The 21,419-nt window shown below is 35.5% G+C and overlaps 1 protein-coding gene across 3 annotated transcripts in view; it reads right to left on the reverse strand.

Annotated features, from left to right (window-relative positions):
* The window catches only part of ERBB4 (erb-b2 receptor tyrosine kinase 4), a 1,296,210-nt gene that overhangs the window by 792,205 nt on the left and 482,586 nt on the right, over positions 1 to 21,419 (reverse strand). For all 3 annotated transcript variants that reach the window (XM_060410398.1, XM_042244993.2, XM_060410397.1), the window contains exon 2: positions 4,664 to 4,815. In XM_060410398.1, coding sequence (XP_060266381.1) covers positions 4,664 to 4,815 — 152 coding nt within the window. The remainder of the gene's footprint in view (positions 1 to 4,663; positions 4,816 to 21,419) is intronic.

Below are 21,419 nucleotides of genomic sequence, written 5' to 3' on the forward strand. Positions count from 1 at the left end.
ACAGTGATAAAATACATAGTAAATAAGTTTTAGGGCCTTTTTCTAGCCAACTATGCAGTATCTCAAGGGTCTAATGTTAAACACTATCAACTACATTTTTTTTCCCAAAAAGAAATATAAAAGCTCAAGGTTACAACAAAGCTAGGTGAAAAGGTGCATCTAGGGATAAGCACTGGGTTTGATACAATAAAATAATCTTGAAAGAATGCATATTAAAGTATTTTAATAACATATATCTAACAAAGATAACAGTACAGAGTTTTATTTTTGGGGGGGTATTATATATAGACACATCTTCAATCCAATTTAAATGGCCCACTTTTGTGATGTTCTTGAGATCTTGGGAGATATACTAGAGAGGATATTTTAGTAACAGTAAAAGAAAACAAACCTATCTAGTTTGAGAAAAAAAAGGGGAAATAACTTCAAAGTAACTAACAAGTTCCAAGGCATCATATGGGTTCAATGGCTGGGATGCAGTCCATCTTCAGAAGCAGACTGGCAGCTGCCCTCATTATTCATTTGGGTTGAGTGGTCTCTTTCCCTGGTCTCTATGTCAGATTCAGTGTGTTGGCTCTATTCTGTTGTTTGCACAGCTCTTACACTCAAAAACCAAAATACAAAAAAACAAAAACAAAAACTGAGTTCTGGTACCCAAGTGGTCAAGAAGCTAACTGATAAAAAACAATGTTCTTTGTCACAATTCCAAATCTTCATTGGGAATTGATTCTGATTGACCTAGCCTGTGTCTTATGCCCAAACATCTGACCTGTGAGCTGTCACACTGAAATATTAATAACATGAGGAGAGTCCCACAAACTCATCTAGAGAATATATTCCATATGAAATAATGATTTATAATTAAGAATTATTAAAGTATTTAGGATAACAGATTTTTCCATTCAACAAATATTAAAAAGCTACAAAACTTTAGATACTGTTCTAGACACTGAATATTCAGATAGTAAAAGAGATAAACAGTGATGGTTAACCTGCTTTCATGAATCACAGACATTAGAGTGGTTTCATACAAAACAAAACAAGGGAAAAAACAAAACACTATAACCTCGCTAGTTAGAGATGAAAATAATGATGGGAAATATTTTTAAAGCAAAGATAATTTCTTAAGTTCTTACTGACAACATAAATTTCAAAATGGAATTCAAAATCCCTATCTATGATGTTTTTCTAAACACATTGTAGATATGCACCATTCTTAAAAGAAGGGAAACTGCACACCTCTATAAGTGGGTCAATGCATTACAGTTATATGTAAACATATATGAGGGCTATATAACCCATAGGATAAGTTAATGAAAGTTCCCAATTCACTCATACAATTCAAATTTTATAAGAAATGATAACATAATGTAAAATAACTATTAATAGATTCTCTTTACATGAACTCTACTTCTTGCAAGTTATCAATATTGAACAGATTATGTATTTTCTAGGAAGCAAGCTACTATGAACACAAATGAATTACATTTTATGTTAAATGGAAAGCTCTCATATTCTAAGGTATAGTTAGAAGCAATAGCTCATCCCATGCAGTAGTATGAAGATTTCAGCTGACAAGCCTAGATTCAGAGCTCATGAACATAAGCAGTTATGATTTTACAATGAACTCACCAAAAAACAGAGAATGGGACATCTTGAGAATTTTGACCTTGGACCACTTCTTGGGCTAATAGAGATCTGTCTCCCTTCATGCTTTCATCTAACCCCTAAACGCTAGTTTGCCATGTGGGTGCTGGGTGTCATTTGGCTGCTACGTATTTATCTATACTACCAAGATCTCAATCTCTCCAACTGAATACTTTATTCCATCCCACAGTGTATCTTTATCCACACTACCCTGTTAGCTCCAAGAGAGGAAGAGCACTGTTTGATTCATTTGAATGCACATGTCTAGAATCTAAAGCAGTAACAGTAGGTGCACATTTGACTCCGACTTAGGGCCTTCTTTCTAAGCCTTAACTTATATTAAACCGACTGGAATATCCTCCCACCCACCTGCATTGTGAGCCCCTATTCATTTTTTCATGACTCAATTCAAACACATCTCAGCTGAAATCTTTCCTGAATCCTTAGAATTACCCATTCCTTTCTTTGTTCAGCACCCGCACGTACAATTAATACAAGACCAACCTTCATTATGACTCTGATTTCTTATTTCTGTATTGTCAGCTACAAAATTTTGTATTTGCATGTAAATGTATATATGCACAGACACTCATACATACAATAACTATATATTACACATCTGTAACACTCTATAAGACTGCAATATTGTTGAAGCCAAGGACAATAGATAACTTGCTTTTATATCTTTGGGCTAAGACTACTTGTTGAGTGAATGATATACAGCACAATTAGAAATGATTTTCCAAAGGAACAAAAGGTAAGTGAAACAAAAAAAACAATGTCACTAGTAAGCCAAAAACAAAAAGAAAACCTATTATAGTTATTATTAAAATAGATTTAAACCAAGATATTTTCATGAGTTTATAGTATAAAGTTTACATGAATTTTTAGAGGCGCTTCCCTAGGAGCCAATAATTACTTTTTTAAACAGACAACTTATTTCTTGTTCCAAGTATAAACCTTTAGTCCTCCTTATTTTGTTCTTTATCAAATCTGATCATTTTACTAACTTTTTTTTAAACTTCAAAATAGTTCCTAAAAATGTAGAATATCCAAGTATAGACCATGATGCTCAAAGATTTATATGCTTCTTTCATATTTCTAAGATTAAGTCAATTTTCAATTATTCTATTTTGCAATCTTAAAAGAGCCTAAGAATGATAAAATTATAAAATATATAATAATCAAGACAATTTTATATTATTTAAATAATCTCACTTACAGTACTGATGCTATTTTTTGTTAAGCCAGTGAAATCTAGTTCCATATAAAGCAGGGGAAATATAAGAAGAAAACCTAAGACCTCAGATTGCCTTTTAAAATGTTATTATATTATTCTGTTCTAAAAGATCCTTTAACCTAGTTTCCCTGTTTTTGAATTCATCTCTTAGTTTTCCTTTTCTATAATATCATTGAGTTTCTTGGCATTTCTAACTAAATCTACAAATCTATAGTATATCTACCAAGTTTTAATTTTGATTTTGAAGAATGCAGCTTATCTGAAAATCATCAAGACAGATTAGAACAATGCAAGCAAATTTTAGTAACTAATACTCATATACACTCCTTCAAAGAAGTTTTTCTAGGATAGGTGTACCTGTTCATTTCTTGAAACAATATTGCAAAACAGAAAAAAAAAACTCTTATTTTAAGGTTTTCTCACTCAAGGATTTAGATATAGTTTACTATCTACTCTTGATAAGCAAAGATGTCATAATTAAATATCATAGTTAATACAAACTACACAACTTGTAGAATTAGAGTTCTAGCAACCAAACAACAGAATACAGAACACCTTAATTCCCTATATCATATTGTAAAGTAAAAATAATAATAATAATAATAAAATAAAATTTTTTTAAAATTCCCTATATCATTACTAGTATGACAGTCATTTTAAAAGCAGATACCATAAGTCTCATAGTGTTACTTAAGTTTTGAAGTGATAAATTTTCTGAGGTTGTTACCATTTCTAGACATGTTTATTACATTCAAAGTATTTCAAAATCATTATTTTTTACTTCTGGTCTAAGTATAGAATTATTAAAATTATCACAGTTCTCTAAATAATTTACCATCTACTTAATGGTTTATTGAATCAGTATTCAAAGCATTATTCATATTTTCATTTAAATAAGACAGTGCTCCTGAGAAGTGTGTAACTATTATTGAAAATAAGACTGAGTATATTCTAGGAATGCTATCATTAAAAATATATCCTATTAATTCTTATATAAAGAATAAATTATTAGTTGTACAAAATGCCACATCCTCATCTCACTTTGTCAAAGTCCCTTTGAAGTTCAGATTTTCCTATACTTTTCCAGTTGAAGCAAAACTTAAGAAACTACAGGCATTAAGTACTAATACCAGGAATAACAGGTAAGGATAAATGAGAATCAAAACAAGTCTGGAAAAGGACTTGTTGACACAGGGTGATGTCATATATGTGTGTCTTCAATTACATGCATGCATATGTCAACTTATATATCTATGTGTGATTTCCTATACTCTACTTTAAGTAATTTGTTTTTCAAAAACATGTCACTTTTCTTCTGAAATTAACAGTATTACTCTTATTATGATAATATACAATAGTTTAAAAATTCCAAAGTGACAGAAAGGGTCAGAAAAGGAAATTACTAGCTAAAGTTACAAATTCTTATCTGACTCGTCCTCTGACTCTCCAAGTCCACAGCCTAAAGTTTTCCTCTTGGCTGGCATTCAGAAAAAGATACACCTGTTGCAAGTCATGGCCTACATTCTGACAGCATCTTTCATCAGTCTTAGGACAACAGGATTTGTTCTAAACTCAGGGTGTCAATCATGATGGCATGTCACTCTTTAGCTTTCCCGGAGTATGCCTTGGAATCTCTTATCTCCTACATGCCTATAGTCATAGTCTCTGTTGGGCAGAGGAGGAGAGCACAGCCATCAAATACAAGAAGCTGGTCTGTCTTTATGCATTATGACAACACTGTCCGTTCACAAAAAGAAGAGAAAGAGTCAGCTTTACCCGCAGAAAGGAGAGGTCCCGGTTGTGCTCGATGCTGGTTATCTCCAGGTTGCCCATGACTACCTCACAGTTCTCATAGTATTTGCGCAAGGCTCGGTACTGCTGCTCCAGGTCGGAGAGAGAGCTCAGTTTATTCTCTGTGCCTGCACACACTGTCAAGACAAGAAGAAACATGGGAAGTTATGTAAACTTTGTATGACAGGAATCATGATAATATTTCCCTCGCCTCTGCTCTACAACAATCTACTTCAATTTCCTGAATTAAAACATTTTGAGTCCTTTTAAGATCCATAATCACCCACTGATAAATATGTTCACTTTCATTTTATACAGTTTTACTGAATCATAATTGACATAACATTGTATAAGCTTAAGATGTGTACAGTTTATTGTGATTCACACAGTCAAAGACTCTGGCATAGTAAATAAAGCAGATGTTATTTTGGAAATCTCTTGCTTTTTCCATGATCCAGTGGATGTTGGGAATTTGATCTCTGGTTCCTCTGCTTTTTCTAAACCCAGCTTGAACATCTGGAAGTTCATGGATCACGTACTGCTGAAGCCTGGCTTGGAGAATTTTGAGCATTACTTTACTAGCGTGTGAGATGAGTGCAATTGTGCACTAGTTTGAGCATTCTTTGTCATTGCCTTTCTTTGGGATTGGAATGAAAACTGACCTTTTCCAGTCCTGTGGCCACTGTGGAGTTTTCCAAATTTGCTGGTATATTGAGCATAGCACTTTCACAGCATCATCTTTCAGGATTTGAAATAACTCCACTGGAATTCCATCACCTCCACTAGCTTTGTTCATAGTGATGCTTTCTAAGGCCCACTTGACTTCACATTCCAGGATGTCTGGCTCTAGGTGAGTGATCACACCATCGTGATTATCTTGGTCATGAAGATATTTTTTGTATAGTTCTTCTGTGTATTCTTGCCACCTCTTCTTAATATCTTTTGCTTCTGTTAGGTCTATCCCATTTCTGTCCTTTATCGAGCCCTTCTTTGCATGAAATGTTCCCTTGGTTTCTCTAATGTTCTTGAAGAGATCTCTAGTCTTTCCTATTCTGTTGTTTTCCTCTTATTTCTTTGCATTGATCACTGAAGGAAGGCTTTCTTATTTCTCCTTGCTATTCTTTGGGACTCTGCATTCAGATGCTTATATCTTTCCTTTTCTCCTTTGCTTTTCACTTCTGTTCTTTTCACAGCTACTTGTAAGGCCTCCCCAGACAGTCATTTTGCTTTTTTGCATATCTTTTCCATGGGGATGGTCTTGATCCCTGCCTCCTGTAAAATGTCATGAACCTCCGTCCATAGTTCATCAGGCACTCTATCTATCAGATCTAGTCACTTATATCTATTTCTCACTTCCACTGTATAATCATAAGGGATTTGATTTAGGTCATACCTGAATGGTCTAGTGCTTTTCCCTACTTTCTTCAATTTAAGTCTGAATTTGACAATGAGTTCATGATCTGAGCCAGTCAGCTCCTGGTCTTGTTTTTGCTGACTATATAGAACTTCTGCATCTTTGGCTGCAAAGAATATAATCAATCTGATTTCAGTGTTGACCATCTGGTGATGTCCATGTGTAGAGTCTTGTCTTGTGTTGTTGGAAGAGGGTGTTTGCTATGACCAGTGCGTTCTCTTGGCAAAACTCTATTAGCCTTTGCCCTGCTTCATTCCGTAATTCAAGGCCAAATTTGCTTGTTACCGCAGGTGTTCCTTGACTTCCTACTTTTGCATTCCAGTCCCCTATAATGAAAAGGACACCTTTTTTGGTTGTTAGTTCTAAAAGGTCTTGTAGGTCTTCATAGAACCATTCAACTTTAGTTTCTTCAGTGTTACTGGTTGGGGCATAGGCTTGAATTACTATTTTATTGAATGGTTTGCCTTGGAAATTTATATGCAGGTCAGGAAGCAACAGTTAGAATTGGACATGGAACAACAGACTGGTTCCAAATAGGAAAAGGAGTACATCAAGGCTGTATATTGTCACCCTGCTTATTTAAATTATATGCAGAGAACATCATGAGAAATGCTGGGCTGGAAGAAGCACAAGCTGGAATCAAGATTGCTGGGAGAAATATCAATACCCTCAGATATGCAGATGACACTACCCTTATGGCAGACAGTGAAGAGGAACTAAAAAGACTCTTAATGAAAGTGAAAGAGGAGAGTGAAAAAGTTGGCTTAAAGCTCAACATTCAGAAAACGAAGATCATGGCATCTGTTCCCATCATTTCATGGGAAATAGATGGGCAAACAGTGGAAACAGTGTTAGACTTTATTTTGGGGGGCTCCAAAAACACTGCAGATGGTGATTACAGCCATGATATTAAAAGACGCTTACTCCTTGGAAGAAAAGTTATGACCGACCTAAATACAATATTAAAAAGCAGAGATATTACTTTGCCAACAAAGGTCCATCTAGTCAAGGCTATGGTTTTCCAGTGGTCATGTATGGATGTGAGAGTTGGACTGTGAAGAAAGCTGAGTGCCAAAGAACTGATGCTTTTGAACTGTGGTGTTGGAGAAGACTCTTGAGAGTCCCTTCGACTGCAAGGAGATCCAACCAGTCTATTCTAAAGGAGATCAGTCCTGGGTGTTCATTGGAAGGATTGATGTTAAAGCTAAAACTCCAATGCTTTGGCCTCTTCATGCAAAGAGTTGACTCAATGGAAAAGACTCTGAAGCTGGAAGGGATTGGGGGCAGGAGGAGAAGGGGACGACAGAGGACGAGATGGCTGAATGGCATCACAGGCACGATGGACATGAGTTTGAGTAAACTCCAGGAGTTGGTGATGGGCAGGGAAGCCTGGTGTGCTGTGATTCATGGGATCGCATAGAGTCAGACATGACTGAATGACTGAACTGAACTGAAGGTGTATACATGTGTGGTTTTGATACACTTATATATTGCAAAATTATTACCACATAGCATTAGCTAACATCACCATCGTGTCATTTAACTATCATAGTTATGCATGTTTATGAGTCATGAGAATATTTCAGACCTTCTCTTCCAGCAACTTTCAAAATGTAATACAGTATTATTAACTATAATCACCATTGTACACATTAGATCCACAGAATTTATTCATCTTAAAACTGGAAGTTTGCACTTTTTTGACCCAAATCTCCCCATTTCCTCATTCCCAAGTCCCTGGTAGCCACCATTCTTCTCTCTGTTTCTATTAAGTTTGGCTTTTTTAGATTCCACATATAAGTGGCATAATACATTCACACTCATAAATTATATATACTAATCATAGAGACTAAGAAGGCATGCGTTTCACAGACACATATAACAAGGAGATAAATAACCATATTTGCTGTGAGTATATAAAGCACAAATATATAAATCCAATATATTTATTTAATTTCACTCAAATCAGATTTTCTTTCAGACTTATAATTCACTCTACTTTCTATATATATATAAATAAATAAAAATCAAAAGATGATAAAAGTAAAAATTTTATTTAAAAATGAGATTTTTGTGTTGCAAAGTAAACTGATCTTAGTAAATTTTCTACAGAATTAAAACTTTGGCTTTTAAGCCCTCAAAAATGCTACCTTTTAAACTATAAATATTAAAAATCTTAGACTGAAACATTTATAAACATATACTACAAACAGAATAAGTGGGCTAATTTGCTTCAGTCCTGTCTGACTCTTTGTGACCCCATGGACTATAGCCCACCAAGCTTTCTGCCCATGGGATTTTCCACACAAGAACAGTGGAGTGGGTTGCCATTTCCTCCTCCAAGGGCTCTTCCCAACCCAGGAGTCAAACCCACGCCTCCTATGTCTCCTACATTGGCATTCAGATTCCTTACTGCTGAGCCATCAGGGAGGCCCTAATGTATTCTAGAGACTAAAAAACACTCTTAATCCACGGTCTTTATTTTTACCGCTCCCAGTTTTATATCTTGTAAAATATCTGTTGGAAAAAAGTACTATTATGTGGGCTTATGAAATGTAGATTTCAATTACTTTCAGTTCCAAAGAGGACAAGCTTATTGTTAATGCAACTATTGTTGAGGGTAATTAAGCATTAATTAATAAACTTACTCATCATTTCTAAAATGTATAAATGTCACATTGTAATTTATATGTAGCTTATGTTATACAAGTTTCCTTTGGTTGAAAATAAAATGTATACAAAAATCAATACGTAAACATCTAAATGAAAAGTTTTCAAAAATATTAAGTGCATTCTGACCTTTCCTGTAAAAGCTTAAACAAATTTTGGCAGAAAGTTTATTAGTATAATTGTAGTGCCTATGTATTTTTGCGTCTTTCTCATTCTGCATATACAAAAAGAATATAGAATATGAAATTAATATTATTATTGCAAAAATCTCTTTATATAAGACACAAATGCTATAAGCTGTTTGAAGACAGCTGAAATATATTAATCATTATTGTCTATCTGCTGAGCTATATATCATGATACTTTGCAGAAAATTATTTAATAATTAATTAAATTGCCATAAAAATAAGTATAACTTGTATTCAGAAGATAAACTGCAAGTCAGAAAAGTTCTCATGTTCAAAAGTGATCAGCTGTATTTTGCAGTACAATGTGAAAACAGAAAACTAGAATAAGTATTTTTGAAATTATATTTTATTAACACAAAATATAATTCAATAAACAGATATTCTAAATAATCAGAATATTTTCAAACATTCTGATTTTGGGAGCTTCTGGTTAACACAGTTTCAGTTAAAAAATATTTTTGTTTCAGTGAGGCTTTCCTTTATATTTATCTTCTAGTCAAGCTATCTAAATTCAGTAATACATTCCTCCTAACTTTTATCTTGACAAACTTGATTTTTAAAGAACTAGTTTGGATAGATGCATAAAAAATCATTTGTATTTCTTTTCATGAAGGCTCCACTGAATGCCTCACAACTTCCATTTGTCAATCGATTTTACAATCAGGCAGTGTATACAAGACAATGCTTAAACCATCAAGTTTCATTGATTTCACAAAGCTGTTTATCAAACAGAAATTGAAACATCTTTTTCACCAGCCAAAACAAGTTTAACAAAATTCAACCCCCTTTGCCAACACTATTATAAAGTCCTTAAACTATAAGTTCACAATAATCAAGCTTCAAAAATCCTACATATGCTCCCTAGAGTTTTCATTTCAACTGTAACTCCAGGAATAAAGCTATATTTGAAGCCTTAATAAAATCACCAATTATTCTATTTAGTATTGATTCCATTACAAATGTAGCTATAGTTGCAAACATGAGCTTTTCAGACTTCTTAAGATTTGTATCCAACAGTGACTGAACTACATGATCCTCATTCAGTAAAAGATAACAATAATAATAATAAATAAGACTATAATTAGGAGTTTGTAGCAATTTACAAAGGTTGGTTAACAAAAGTATTCATTTATTCATGGGGCAAATATATTAGAAGCACAAAGAAGAAACATTAACAATATCCATATTAATACTAAAAAATCAATGATTACCTCCAGGCTTAATATGACTGTGGAAACCAGCACTCCATTTGCTTACTCAAGATGACAAAAAGAGGGAAAAAAATAATTGAATCAATATTTTTGCCTGACTTTCAAATCAAATGCCTATGTGAGATATTGAGAAATAAGTATTTATTTAGCATCTACTGTTGACCTAGTATCATGAAAAATATGCATTGATTAAAATGCCCAAGGTTTGTTATAAGGGTTCATGAAGTCATTCATGCACACAGTAAGGAAAGCAGCAAGCAGTACATATAAGCCATGTATATAATGTGTGTGTAACATTCAGGGACTGTCTGCATAAAGAAATATTTGGTAACTTGATAAAAGTTCTCCTTTTTAAAAGCAAATCTGATTTAACACTAAGTACTTTCTCTTTCAGAAAGGTTACCATAATAAACATGCTTTAGCTTGATGTACCTTCTTGGGTATTAAGTTTTCCATTAAAAATATAAAATAAAGAAAATATCAGAAGTAGCACACATTTTCAGAGACTACTGAGTACTATTATAGTTACACAAACAATTCCTGCAGTTCTATGTTCAAAATATATATTGAAACAGGGCCAAATTTGTTACTACTTCTTTGTGTGCATGCTAAGTCATTTCAGTTGCGTCACACAGCTGAACCTTAGGACTGTGTCACGAACCTTTGGACTGTAGCTCGCCAGGCTCCTCTGTTCATGGTATTCTCCTGGCAAGAATACTGGAGTAAGTTCCCATGCCCTTCTGCAGGGAACCTTCCCAATCCAGGGATCAAACCCTGGTCTCTTATGTCTCCAGCCTTGGCAGGAAGATTCTTTACTGTTGAGCCACTGAGAAAGCCACTTCTACTAAAGTTATTTAATCCAAGACACTTGGATGTTATTTATATCCAAGTTATTTTATATCCAAGGATATAGTCATTATATGGTTATTACATAGTTATCCTATAGTTATATAGGATATAGTTATAGTTAGTTATTTATACCCAAGGATATATCTACCCAAGACTTTTGACAGGATTCTCCTAACTGACTTAATTCCCTACCTGCCCTAGTTAATTCTTTGTCTAGATGCCAGAATGACCTTTTTAAAAAATATCATTCACACACTCTCACTGAAAACAATCCTTGGTTTTTAATCGTACTTATTATAAGATCCAAACTTCATACTATAACTTGTAGAATGTGTATGAGGATCTTTACTCAAATGTCACTCTGTCAGAAAAGCCTTTTCTGACTATCTTATCTAAAATAGAAGATTCCCATTCATCATGCTCTGTATTCTTTGCCTTCTTTATTTTTTGTTTTACTGCTATCTAAAATTATATGCTTGTTTGTTTTTTGCTTATTTAATATCTCTATATTAGAATGCAAGCTCCACTGTTAGAGGCCTTTCTCTGTTCAACACTGAAAGACACATAGCAGACCATCAGTCAATATTCATTGAATAAATAAAACGGACTTTGGAGAAATAATTAGCACAGGATCAAATGCTGGTCCTTCCACTTTTAAGAGCTGAATGTCTTGAGCAAGTCACTTAGTCACTTAGAGTCTCCGTGTCTATGCTGAGTGTTCCCGACAATAAACACAATTTAGAGGTGAATAAGGAGACTGGTGGGCTCCTGTCTGTGGGGTCACACAGAGCTGGACATGACTGAAGCAACTTAGCAGCAGCAGCAGCAGAGGTGAATAACACAGAGCCTAAAGCCAGATGTCCAGCTTTAAAGTCTAGCTCAATCACTGGCTTGCAATTAACCCTGAGCAACCAACTTAACCCCTCTGTTATTCTATTTCTTACTCTGTAAAATGAACATAGTAACAACCACCATCTCATAAATTTAAATGAGTGAATACACGTTAACTTGCTTTGCACAATATTTGACTTACTGATAGAGGTAATAATTATTAGCTAATGCTACTTAATCAAATGTATGTATATAATATGTATACATTATGAAATATATTAAATCAAATTTTAAAAAAGGCTTGCAGTGATGTGCAATCAGTCTGATATAAAGAAATGATCACTGGGCAAGGACAATGAAGTTTGGGACCTCATTCCTCCAACATTTTTTATCTGTGTAAAATGGGACAATTATTTCCTTCTTTTTGGTTCCAATTTTCTCTTTTCTTTATGTTTCCTTCAAGTTCAAAAATTTTGTGATTGAATTTATTTCTAAAATACATATTTAAAACCTGTTCTACACTGTTGGTGGGAATGTAAATTGGTATAGCCACTATGGAGAACAGCATGGAGGTTCTTTAAGAAACTAAAAAAAAACTACCACATAGTCCTGCAATCCCACTCCTGGGCATGTATCTGGAGAAAAACATGATCCAAAAGTGTACAATGGAGGGGATAAACCCCAATGCCCACTGCAGCACTGTTTACAAGAGTCAACACATGGAAGCAACTGAAATGTCCATTGACAGATGAATGGATAAAAAAGATGTGAACTACATATACAATACTGGAGTGGGTTGTCATTACCTGCTCGAAGGGATCTTCCCAACCCAGGGGTTGAACTCACAACTCCTGCATCTCCTACACTGAGAGGTGGATACTTTAACCATTGTGCTACCTGGGAAGCCCATATACAATGGAATATTACTTTATAATTTATAAAGAAGGAAATAATGCCATTGGCAGCAACATGGATGGACCTGGAAATCACCATATTAAGTGAAGTAAGTCAGACAGATAAGTCAGACAGAGAAAGATAAGTACATGATACTGCCTATCTGCAGAATCTAAAAAGCAAAAAATGATGCAAGTGAACTTATTTACAAAACAGGAACAGCCTCACAGACTTAAAAGAACAAACTATGGCTACAACAACACAAGAAAAGACTCTACACATGGACATCTCCAGATGGTCAACACCAAAATCAGATCGATTATATTCTTTGTAGCCAAATATGGGGAGAAGGCAATGGCACCCCACTCCAGTACTCCTGCCTGGAAAATCCCATCCATGGAGGAGCCTGGTAGGCTATAGTCCATGGGGTCACGAAGAGTCGGACATGACTGAGCAACTTCACTTTCACTTTTCACTTTCCTGCATTGGAGAATGAACTGGCAAGCCACTCCAGTGTTCTTGCCTGGAGAATCCCAGAGACGGAGGAGCCTGGTGGGCTGCCATCTATGGGGTCACACAGAGTGGGACACGACTGAACTGACTTAGTAGCAGCAGCATCCAAATATTGGGAAGCTCTATACAATAAGCAAAAACAAGACCAGGAGCTGACTGTGGCTCAGATCATGAACTCCTTATTGCCAAATTCAGACTTAAATTGAAGAAGGTAAAGAAAACCACTAGACCATTCAGCTTTGACCTAAATCAAATCCCTTACGATTATACAGTAGAAGTGAGAAATAGATTTAAGAGACTAGATCTGATAGACAGAGAGCCTGATGAACTATGGACGGAGGTTCATGACATTGTACAGGAGACAGGGATCAGGACCATCCCCAAGAAAAAGAAATGCAAAAAAGCAAAATGGCTGTCTGAGGAGGCCTTACAAAAAGATGTGGAAAGGAGAGAAGCGACAAAGGAGAAAAGGAAAGATATACCCATTTGAATGCAGAGTTCCAAAGAATAACAAGAAGAGATAAGACAGTCATCCTCCGTGATCAGTGCAATGACATAGAGGAAAACAATAGAATGGAAAAGACTAGAGATCTCCTCAAGAAAACTATAGATACAAAGGGAACATTTCATGCAAAGATGGGCTCGATAAAGGACAGAAACAGTATGACTTAACAGACTCAGAAGACATTAAAAGGTGGCAAGAATACAGAGAAGAACTGTACAAAAAAGACCATCATGACCAAGATAATCACGATGGTGTCATCACTTTCCTAGAGCCAGACATCCTGGAATGTGAAGTCAAGTGAGCCTTAGGATGCATCACTAGGAACAAAGTTAGTGGAGGTGATAGAATTCCAGTTGAGCTATTTCAAATCCTAAAAAATGATGCTGTGAAGGTGCTTCACTCAATATGCCAGCAAATTTGGAAAACTCCGCAGTGGCCACAGGACTGGAAAAGGTCAGTTTTCATTCCAATCCCAAAGAGGGGCAATGCCAAAGAATGCTCAAATTACCACACAATGGTATACATCTCACATACTAGCAAAGTAATGCTCAAAATTCTCCAAGACAGGCTTCAACAATATGTGAACTGTGAACTTCCAGATGTTCAAGCTGGTTTTAGAAAAGGCAAAGGAACCAGAGATCAAATTGCCAACATCTACTGGATCATTGAAAAAGCAAGAGAGTTCCCGAAAATCATCTCGAGGAGGAAATGGCAATCCACTCCAGCACTCTTGCCTGGAAAATCCCATGGACGAAGGAGCCTGATAGGCTACAGTCCATGGGATCGCAAAGAGTCGGACACGACTGAGTGCCTTCACTTCACTTCACTTCTGCTTTATTGACTATGCCAAAACCTTTGACTTTGTGGATCACAATAAACTGTGGAAAATCCTGAAAGAGATGGGAATACCAGACCACCTAACTTGACTCTTGAGAAATCTGTATGCAGGTCAGGAAGCAATAGTTAGAACTGTACATGGAACAACAGACTGGTTCCAAATAGAGAAAGAAGTACGTCAAGGTTGTATATTGTCACCCTGCTTATTTAAATTATATGCAGAGAACATCATGAGAAACGCTGGGCTCAATGGAGCACAAGCTGAAATTGAGATTGCTGAGAGAAGTATCAGTAACCTCAGATATGCAGATAACATGATTCTTATGGCAGAACGTGAAGAAGAACTAAAGAGCCTCTTGATGAAAGTGAAAGAGGAGAGTAAAAAAGTTGGCTTAATGCTCAACATTCAGAAAACCAAGATCATGGCATCTGGTGCCATCACTTGATGTGAAATAGATGGGCAAACAGTGGCAGACTTTATTTTTGGGGGCTCCAGAATCACTGCAGATGGTGATTGCAGCCATGAAATTAAAAGACACTTACTCCTTGGAAGGAAAGTTATGACCAACCTAGATGGCATATTAAAAAGCAGAGACATTACTTTGCCAACAAAGGTCCGTCTAGTCAAGGCTATGGTTTTTCCAGTGGTCATGTATGGATATGTGAGTTGGACTCTGAAGGAGGCTGAATGCCGAAGAATTTATGCTTTTGAACTGTGGTGTTTGAAGAAGACTCTTGAGAGTCCCTTGGACAGCAAGGAGATCCAACCAGTCCATCTAAGGGAATCAGTCCTGAATATTCATTGGAAGGACTGATGCTGAAGTTGAAACTCCAATGCCCTGTTGCTGGGAAAGATTGAAGGCAGGATGATAAGAGGATGACAGAGTTAAGATGGTTGGATGGCATCACCGATTCAATGGACATGAGTTTGAGTAAACTCCAGGAGTTGGTGATGGACAGAGAGGCCTGGCATGCTGCTGTCCATGGGGTTGCAAAGAGCTGGACATGACTGAGCTCCTGGACTGAACTGAACTGAACTGATGGCTACAATAAGAAGTGATGGTGGAAGAAAGGGATAGACTGGGAATTTGAGATTGACATGTACATACTGCTGTATTTAAAACAGATACCCATCAAGAACATACTGTATAGCACAGGGAATATAGCTCAATATTCTTTAATAACCTAAATGGGAAAAGAATTCAAAAGGAATAAGTACATGAATATGTATAACTGAATCACTTGAGACTAACACAGCATCATTAATCAACTATACTCCAATATAAAATAAAAATTAAAAAAAAACTGCTAGTACAAATAAAATAAAACTTACTCTACACTAAATAATGGAATGCTTTGAGGCGGTCACACTGTGGCAATATCATATAAAATTATATAGTTAAACATTTGCCAAATTACCTGCCAATCCCATTTATAGGGGCTTTCCTAGACAATTGAAAATTTGCTCTCATAAAAATGTGTATTATTTATGAATGTTTAAAGGAACTCTATTCAAATTTGAATTTGCCAACAATTGGAAATAACCAATACCCTTTGATGGGTGAATGCTAACAAACTCTGGTATATGTATATACACACACACACACACATACATATGGGGTAACAAAGAGTTGGACATGGCTTAAAGACTGAACAACAGTATATTAATTTCATGAATATCTATTCAACAAGGAAAATGAACTGATGATTAATATGTTAACATGGGAAATTTCCAAAGCCATTATGCTCACTGGAAAATGTAGGCTCAAAAGGCTACATACTATACAATTCTATTGTTATGAATTTTCTCAGAAAAGACAAAACTACAAAGGACAGAGAACAAATCAATGGCTGCTAGAGGATAGGGATCTGAGAGTGAGGGTTTGATGGAAAGATCATGAAGGGAATTTAGGAGTTGCAGAATTCTTCTGCATACTGACTATGGTGATGATTACAAAGATCTATACATAAGCTAAAATGCAGAGCAATAAGTACAGTGAAATCAGTCAGTTTTATTGTATGTATACAAAACACACACACACTCAAGTTATCTTTTATGTTTAACAGAGTTAAATATGCCCCTTTATGTAAATTATAAAACATTCTTAATATATTTGTTCTTAGGCATTTTATGCTTTTGTCTCTTAGAATAATTTTAGTAATGTTTTTGAGTTGTTTATTATTATTATTACTACATATTTTTAAAACTCTTGATGACTTTGACTTTTTTTTTCCCTCAAAACTTAGCTAATTGGCAACACCTTGTAATTTCTAGTTTTCTTAACTGAGGTTCTTGACTTACTTGGTCTTCAATGTTATTTTATCTTGTTTTCTTGGTTGGTACAGTCTAGAACTACAAGAATAATCTATTTTCAATTAATGGGCATAATAGTCATTTTTATCTTTGTTCTAATTTTTACAGAAATGCTTTCCTTGGTTCCATATATATTTCATTACATTATATATTCCAGCATCTGGCTTTACAAGGTTTTTATTTCAGATTTGAATGTTGAATGTTTCTATATTTTTGCTGTTAATTAATGTTAATTACATTGGCATTAATTTAAAAATTATTAATTAGTTCCAAATATTGAACCATTCTTATATTCCCAGAATGAACCACTCTTAGGAATCATGCATTATTCCATTATTACACTTCTAGATTCATTGCTTTAATTAGGACCACTATTTTAATATTAAAAATTACCTATCCCTGGTGGCTCAGTGGTAAAGAATCTGCTTGTCAATGCAAAAGATGTGGGTTCAATCCCTGAGTTGGGAAGATCCCCTGGAGAAATATATAGCAACCCACTTCAGTATTTTTGCCTTAGAAATCCCATGGACAGAGGAGACTGGTGGGCCACAGTCCATGGGGTCGCAAAAGACTCAAACATGAATTAGTGGCTAAACAACAAAAACAATCAATGATTTTAAAATATTTGTACCAGATGTCATCACATACAAAGTGATGATAGAAGTGGGTTTATACTTCAGAAAAATTTGTTCTCCATATAATTAATTCTAAAAATATTAAAAAGTAGCATCAAATAGGATGCTTGTTTTATAATTTACATTACATAAAACTACAAATTAAATATTATCAATCTAAAAATCAGTATCCGTTAAAAAAAAACATAAGGGACCATATAGTGGTTGTCGATTCTTTACCTTCAGCCACTGTTATGGACTTCCAAAGTGACAAAACAGGAAATCTGCTGAAATTAACTAAATCACTTTCAAAAATGATTCTCGAGCCAAATGAAAAGGGAATTTGGCATCACAGGCCTTCATTAATAGAGTTGTAACGAGAGAAGACATAGGCATTCTATATAACAGGCTGATGAAAGGCAAGTCCACTGACTACATATACTGCTATGTGCTGCTCCAATTAAATTTAATTGATCTGCATTTTACTTCTATTATTTACTTACAATAGTCTCTAAATGCCCCCCAAAGATGCTTAAACAGCTAAATTATATCACAAAGGGAAATAAACTGATCAATGAAGACTCTAAAAAATAATATATATATAAATATTGCACGCGATTATCTCCTGTTCATTAATGATATGTTTTGTGAGTGGTCTACACCAAACTAGTCTTCCAATATAATAAGATATAATTGTAGTTTTTATTTAGTATTTCAAAGATAAGCTTAGTAAGATTAAAATTATTAAAAATTACTTTAAATGCATTATATAGATCATCAAAAACTGACTTGTAACTGCTTGCATATAAATTTTAGTTCCTGTTCTTAATTGTTTTCCTTCCTTTACATATTTTGTCATATTTCTTAAATTATATCTTATAAAATTCCTGTTGAAAGCTTAAAAACATAATAAAAAGACTACAGATTTATAAATTACATTCTGTCATCTGTTCTTAGATGAAATAATGTTCCCCTTACCACTATCTTGTTTAATTCCCTCTTGCATTTTTTATCATTTTTCACACCCCATTCCTGTCCCCCACCCAAAGAATCTTTCTTATTTATTTTGTAGTATTTCATTTTCTGTATAAGTGCTAAGTCCTTAACTTTAATGTAGGTACTGGACTTGACAAGCAATTAAAGCAAACAATTTCCACTCATCAAGGCTTGCCAAATTAGTCATCTGCCATCTGCCCCCTCATCTGGTTCTCCTTGAGGTCTTGCTGTGAATCTAGATACATTCACTCAGATTAAGAGGGACAGTGCAAACCTCCAACCTGGTAAAATGCCAGTGGGAGCTAAGTATGTAAATATTAGTAACCATCTTTCTTCCCTAGATTATCATGCTTTCAACTACCCCTTTGTATGTAATAAAAACCAGTCTGTTCGTAATGGCTTATAACTGTCAGACCTTTGCCATTCACTGTAATTAAAGTGGCAGTCTGTGGAATAATTTTTTTTTCCACTTATAAGTATCTTTAAAAAGGAATTAGACTATATGTTCCTAATATGAAGCTTTGGTCACCTATCAGGCTGATATTTTAAGCACTGATAAAGACGTACATTAATAAATGGACTTTGCCCTTTCTATTTGTAAAGGTTGCAGAGTGAAGCATTCTTTATTATTCTTTGCATCAGTAAATGTTTACTTGACAGATGACATGCAAGAAGTATTTTCTAATCACATTCAGTCAACCAATATCAGGAAATGGCAAAACTGAGAAATAGCAAGAGTAAAACATGGTACCCCTGTTATCCACATGCTCCTTTTTAAGGGCACTCTTCCCTTAAGGCATTCTTCAGCCTAAGGCTGTTCTAGGGCAATTAGTGACTTCAGGCAAATGCACTAAGATGCCCCTTTTCTGGGTGGAAGAAACTCCATGGCAGAGCACATGGCTTGGCTACCAGCATATTGGCTGCTTATTATTCCCATCTGTCCCTGCTCCCTGTGCCTCTTTTCAGGGTTAAGCCTACTATTACAGCAAACAGAAGTCTTGGTCAACTCCACTCTCCTTGGTCATCCATCCAAACTTGCTCATTCAAGATTAAATTGTGCCTAAAAAAGTAACAATCCCTGCAAATCAAAAGAAAAGTGTGCCAATGTTAGCTCTGGAATGAGCGGAAGTGACAGAGAAGATAACTAAGGATCCTTTAAGATATCTTCAGACTAACTTCACTCAAAGCCAAATCTGAAATCACCTTCTAACAAAGTGCTGGAAAGTTTTTGAAACCATTTCTTAGTACCGTAACTCTCTTGGATGACAGAAAAGCCACCATCTGATACTGAGAGAGTTAATTTTTAGGTAGGTTGATAAGGAGTCCGGGGCCCTCAAGTAGGAGAAAGGGGTCCTGGGCTCTCAAGGAGGAGAAAGGGACAAACTTTTTTTCTACATTGCGTTGTTTTAGTCACATAAGATGCTTTATCTTAAACTGAGTTTTTAGGACAAAAGTCTTTAAGACTAATTTTCTTTACACGCTTAGTCGCTCAGTCCTGTCCAACTCTTTGCAACCCCAGGGGCTGCAGCCTGCCAGGCTCCTCTGTCCATGGGGATACTCTAGGCAAGAATACTGGAGAGGGTCACCATGCCCTTCTCCAGGAGATCTTCCCAATCCAGGGATTGAACCCAGGTCTCCTGCATTGCAGGCAGACTCTTTCACCATCTGAGCCACCAGGGAAGCCCCATCTTTCTTTGAGCCCAGAGCTAATGATTACAAAACAAAACAACTCATCTTGCTCAAGGGTATGTTTTTCTTTAAGCTCTGTACTAATGATTATTTAAGAACAATTTATCTTGCTCAAGGACGTTTCTCCTTAACAAGAAGCTATCTTCTGACCTATTTTGTTATCTTAAGGCTTATGTTGTGAGAGCAGGTCTGGTAAGAGGTTTCTATTTTTAGTTCTAATCTTGTTGATTTAAGATGTATGTTGTGGGAGTGGGTCTGGTAAAAGTATATAAGGCCTTGATAAAACTAGCAAGTGGGGCACTCTCTGTCCCCCTTCTGATGTCTATGTCACAAACTTTCTGTGTCCTTTTTCACTATAATAAAACTTCTGCCACACAAAAGCTCTGAGTGATCAAACCTGGTCCCCGATCTCTAAGCTAAATCTTCTTTGAAGATCATGAATCCGACATTGTTGACCATAAGCTATCAATATTGATTAGACTGCTGCTCCTGCTGCTAAGTCGCTTCAGTCGTGTCTGACTCTGTGCGACCCCATAGATGGCAGCCCACCAGGCTCCGGTCCCTGGGATTCTCCAGGCAAGAACAATGGAGTGGGTTGACATTTCCTTCTCCAATATGCATGAAAGTGAAAAGTGAAAGTGAAGTCGCTCAGTCATGTCCGACTCTTAGCGACCCCATGGACTGCAGCCTACCAGGCTCCTCCATCCATGGGATTCCCCGGGCAAGAGTACTAGAGTGGGGTGCCATTGCCTTCTCCCATTGATTAGACTATATAATAAAGTATATCATAATTTATTTTACACTGTTTTCTCATAAGTTAATGCCTGTTATTCTAGAAATGGCATTCTATAGCAGTAGTTTGATCCTTCTAAAAGAGATTCAGATGAACAATGTGTGTTATTTTTATAATATGCTAATTACAGCTAGTTGTTTGGTAGGGAGATATCCATCACTGGAGAAATATATGTCATTCACTCATTTGTTCTTTCATTTATTCAATAAACGCTAATGGACAACCACAATATATGGGGCTTTAGACTAAGTGTGAAAGGAAAAATAGAGAAATAAGATAGGGGCCTCAAATTTACAATAGTATATATTCTAATAAAAATCCTCTATAGTTTTTCTTACAATGCAAGCAAACGCAAGCTGCTAAAAGTTTATTTATTTATTTTTTAACTGACTTTGATTCAATGTCAATGATCAAAATTCACAA

Source organism: Ovis aries, chromosome 2 (genome assembly GCF_016772045.2).
Source record: "Ovis aries strain OAR_USU_Benz2616 breed Rambouillet chromosome 2, ARS-UI_Ramb_v3.0, whole genome shotgun sequence".
In the NCBI taxonomy this organism is placed as follows: Eukaryota; Metazoa; Chordata; class Mammalia; order Artiodactyla; family Bovidae; genus Ovis; species Ovis aries.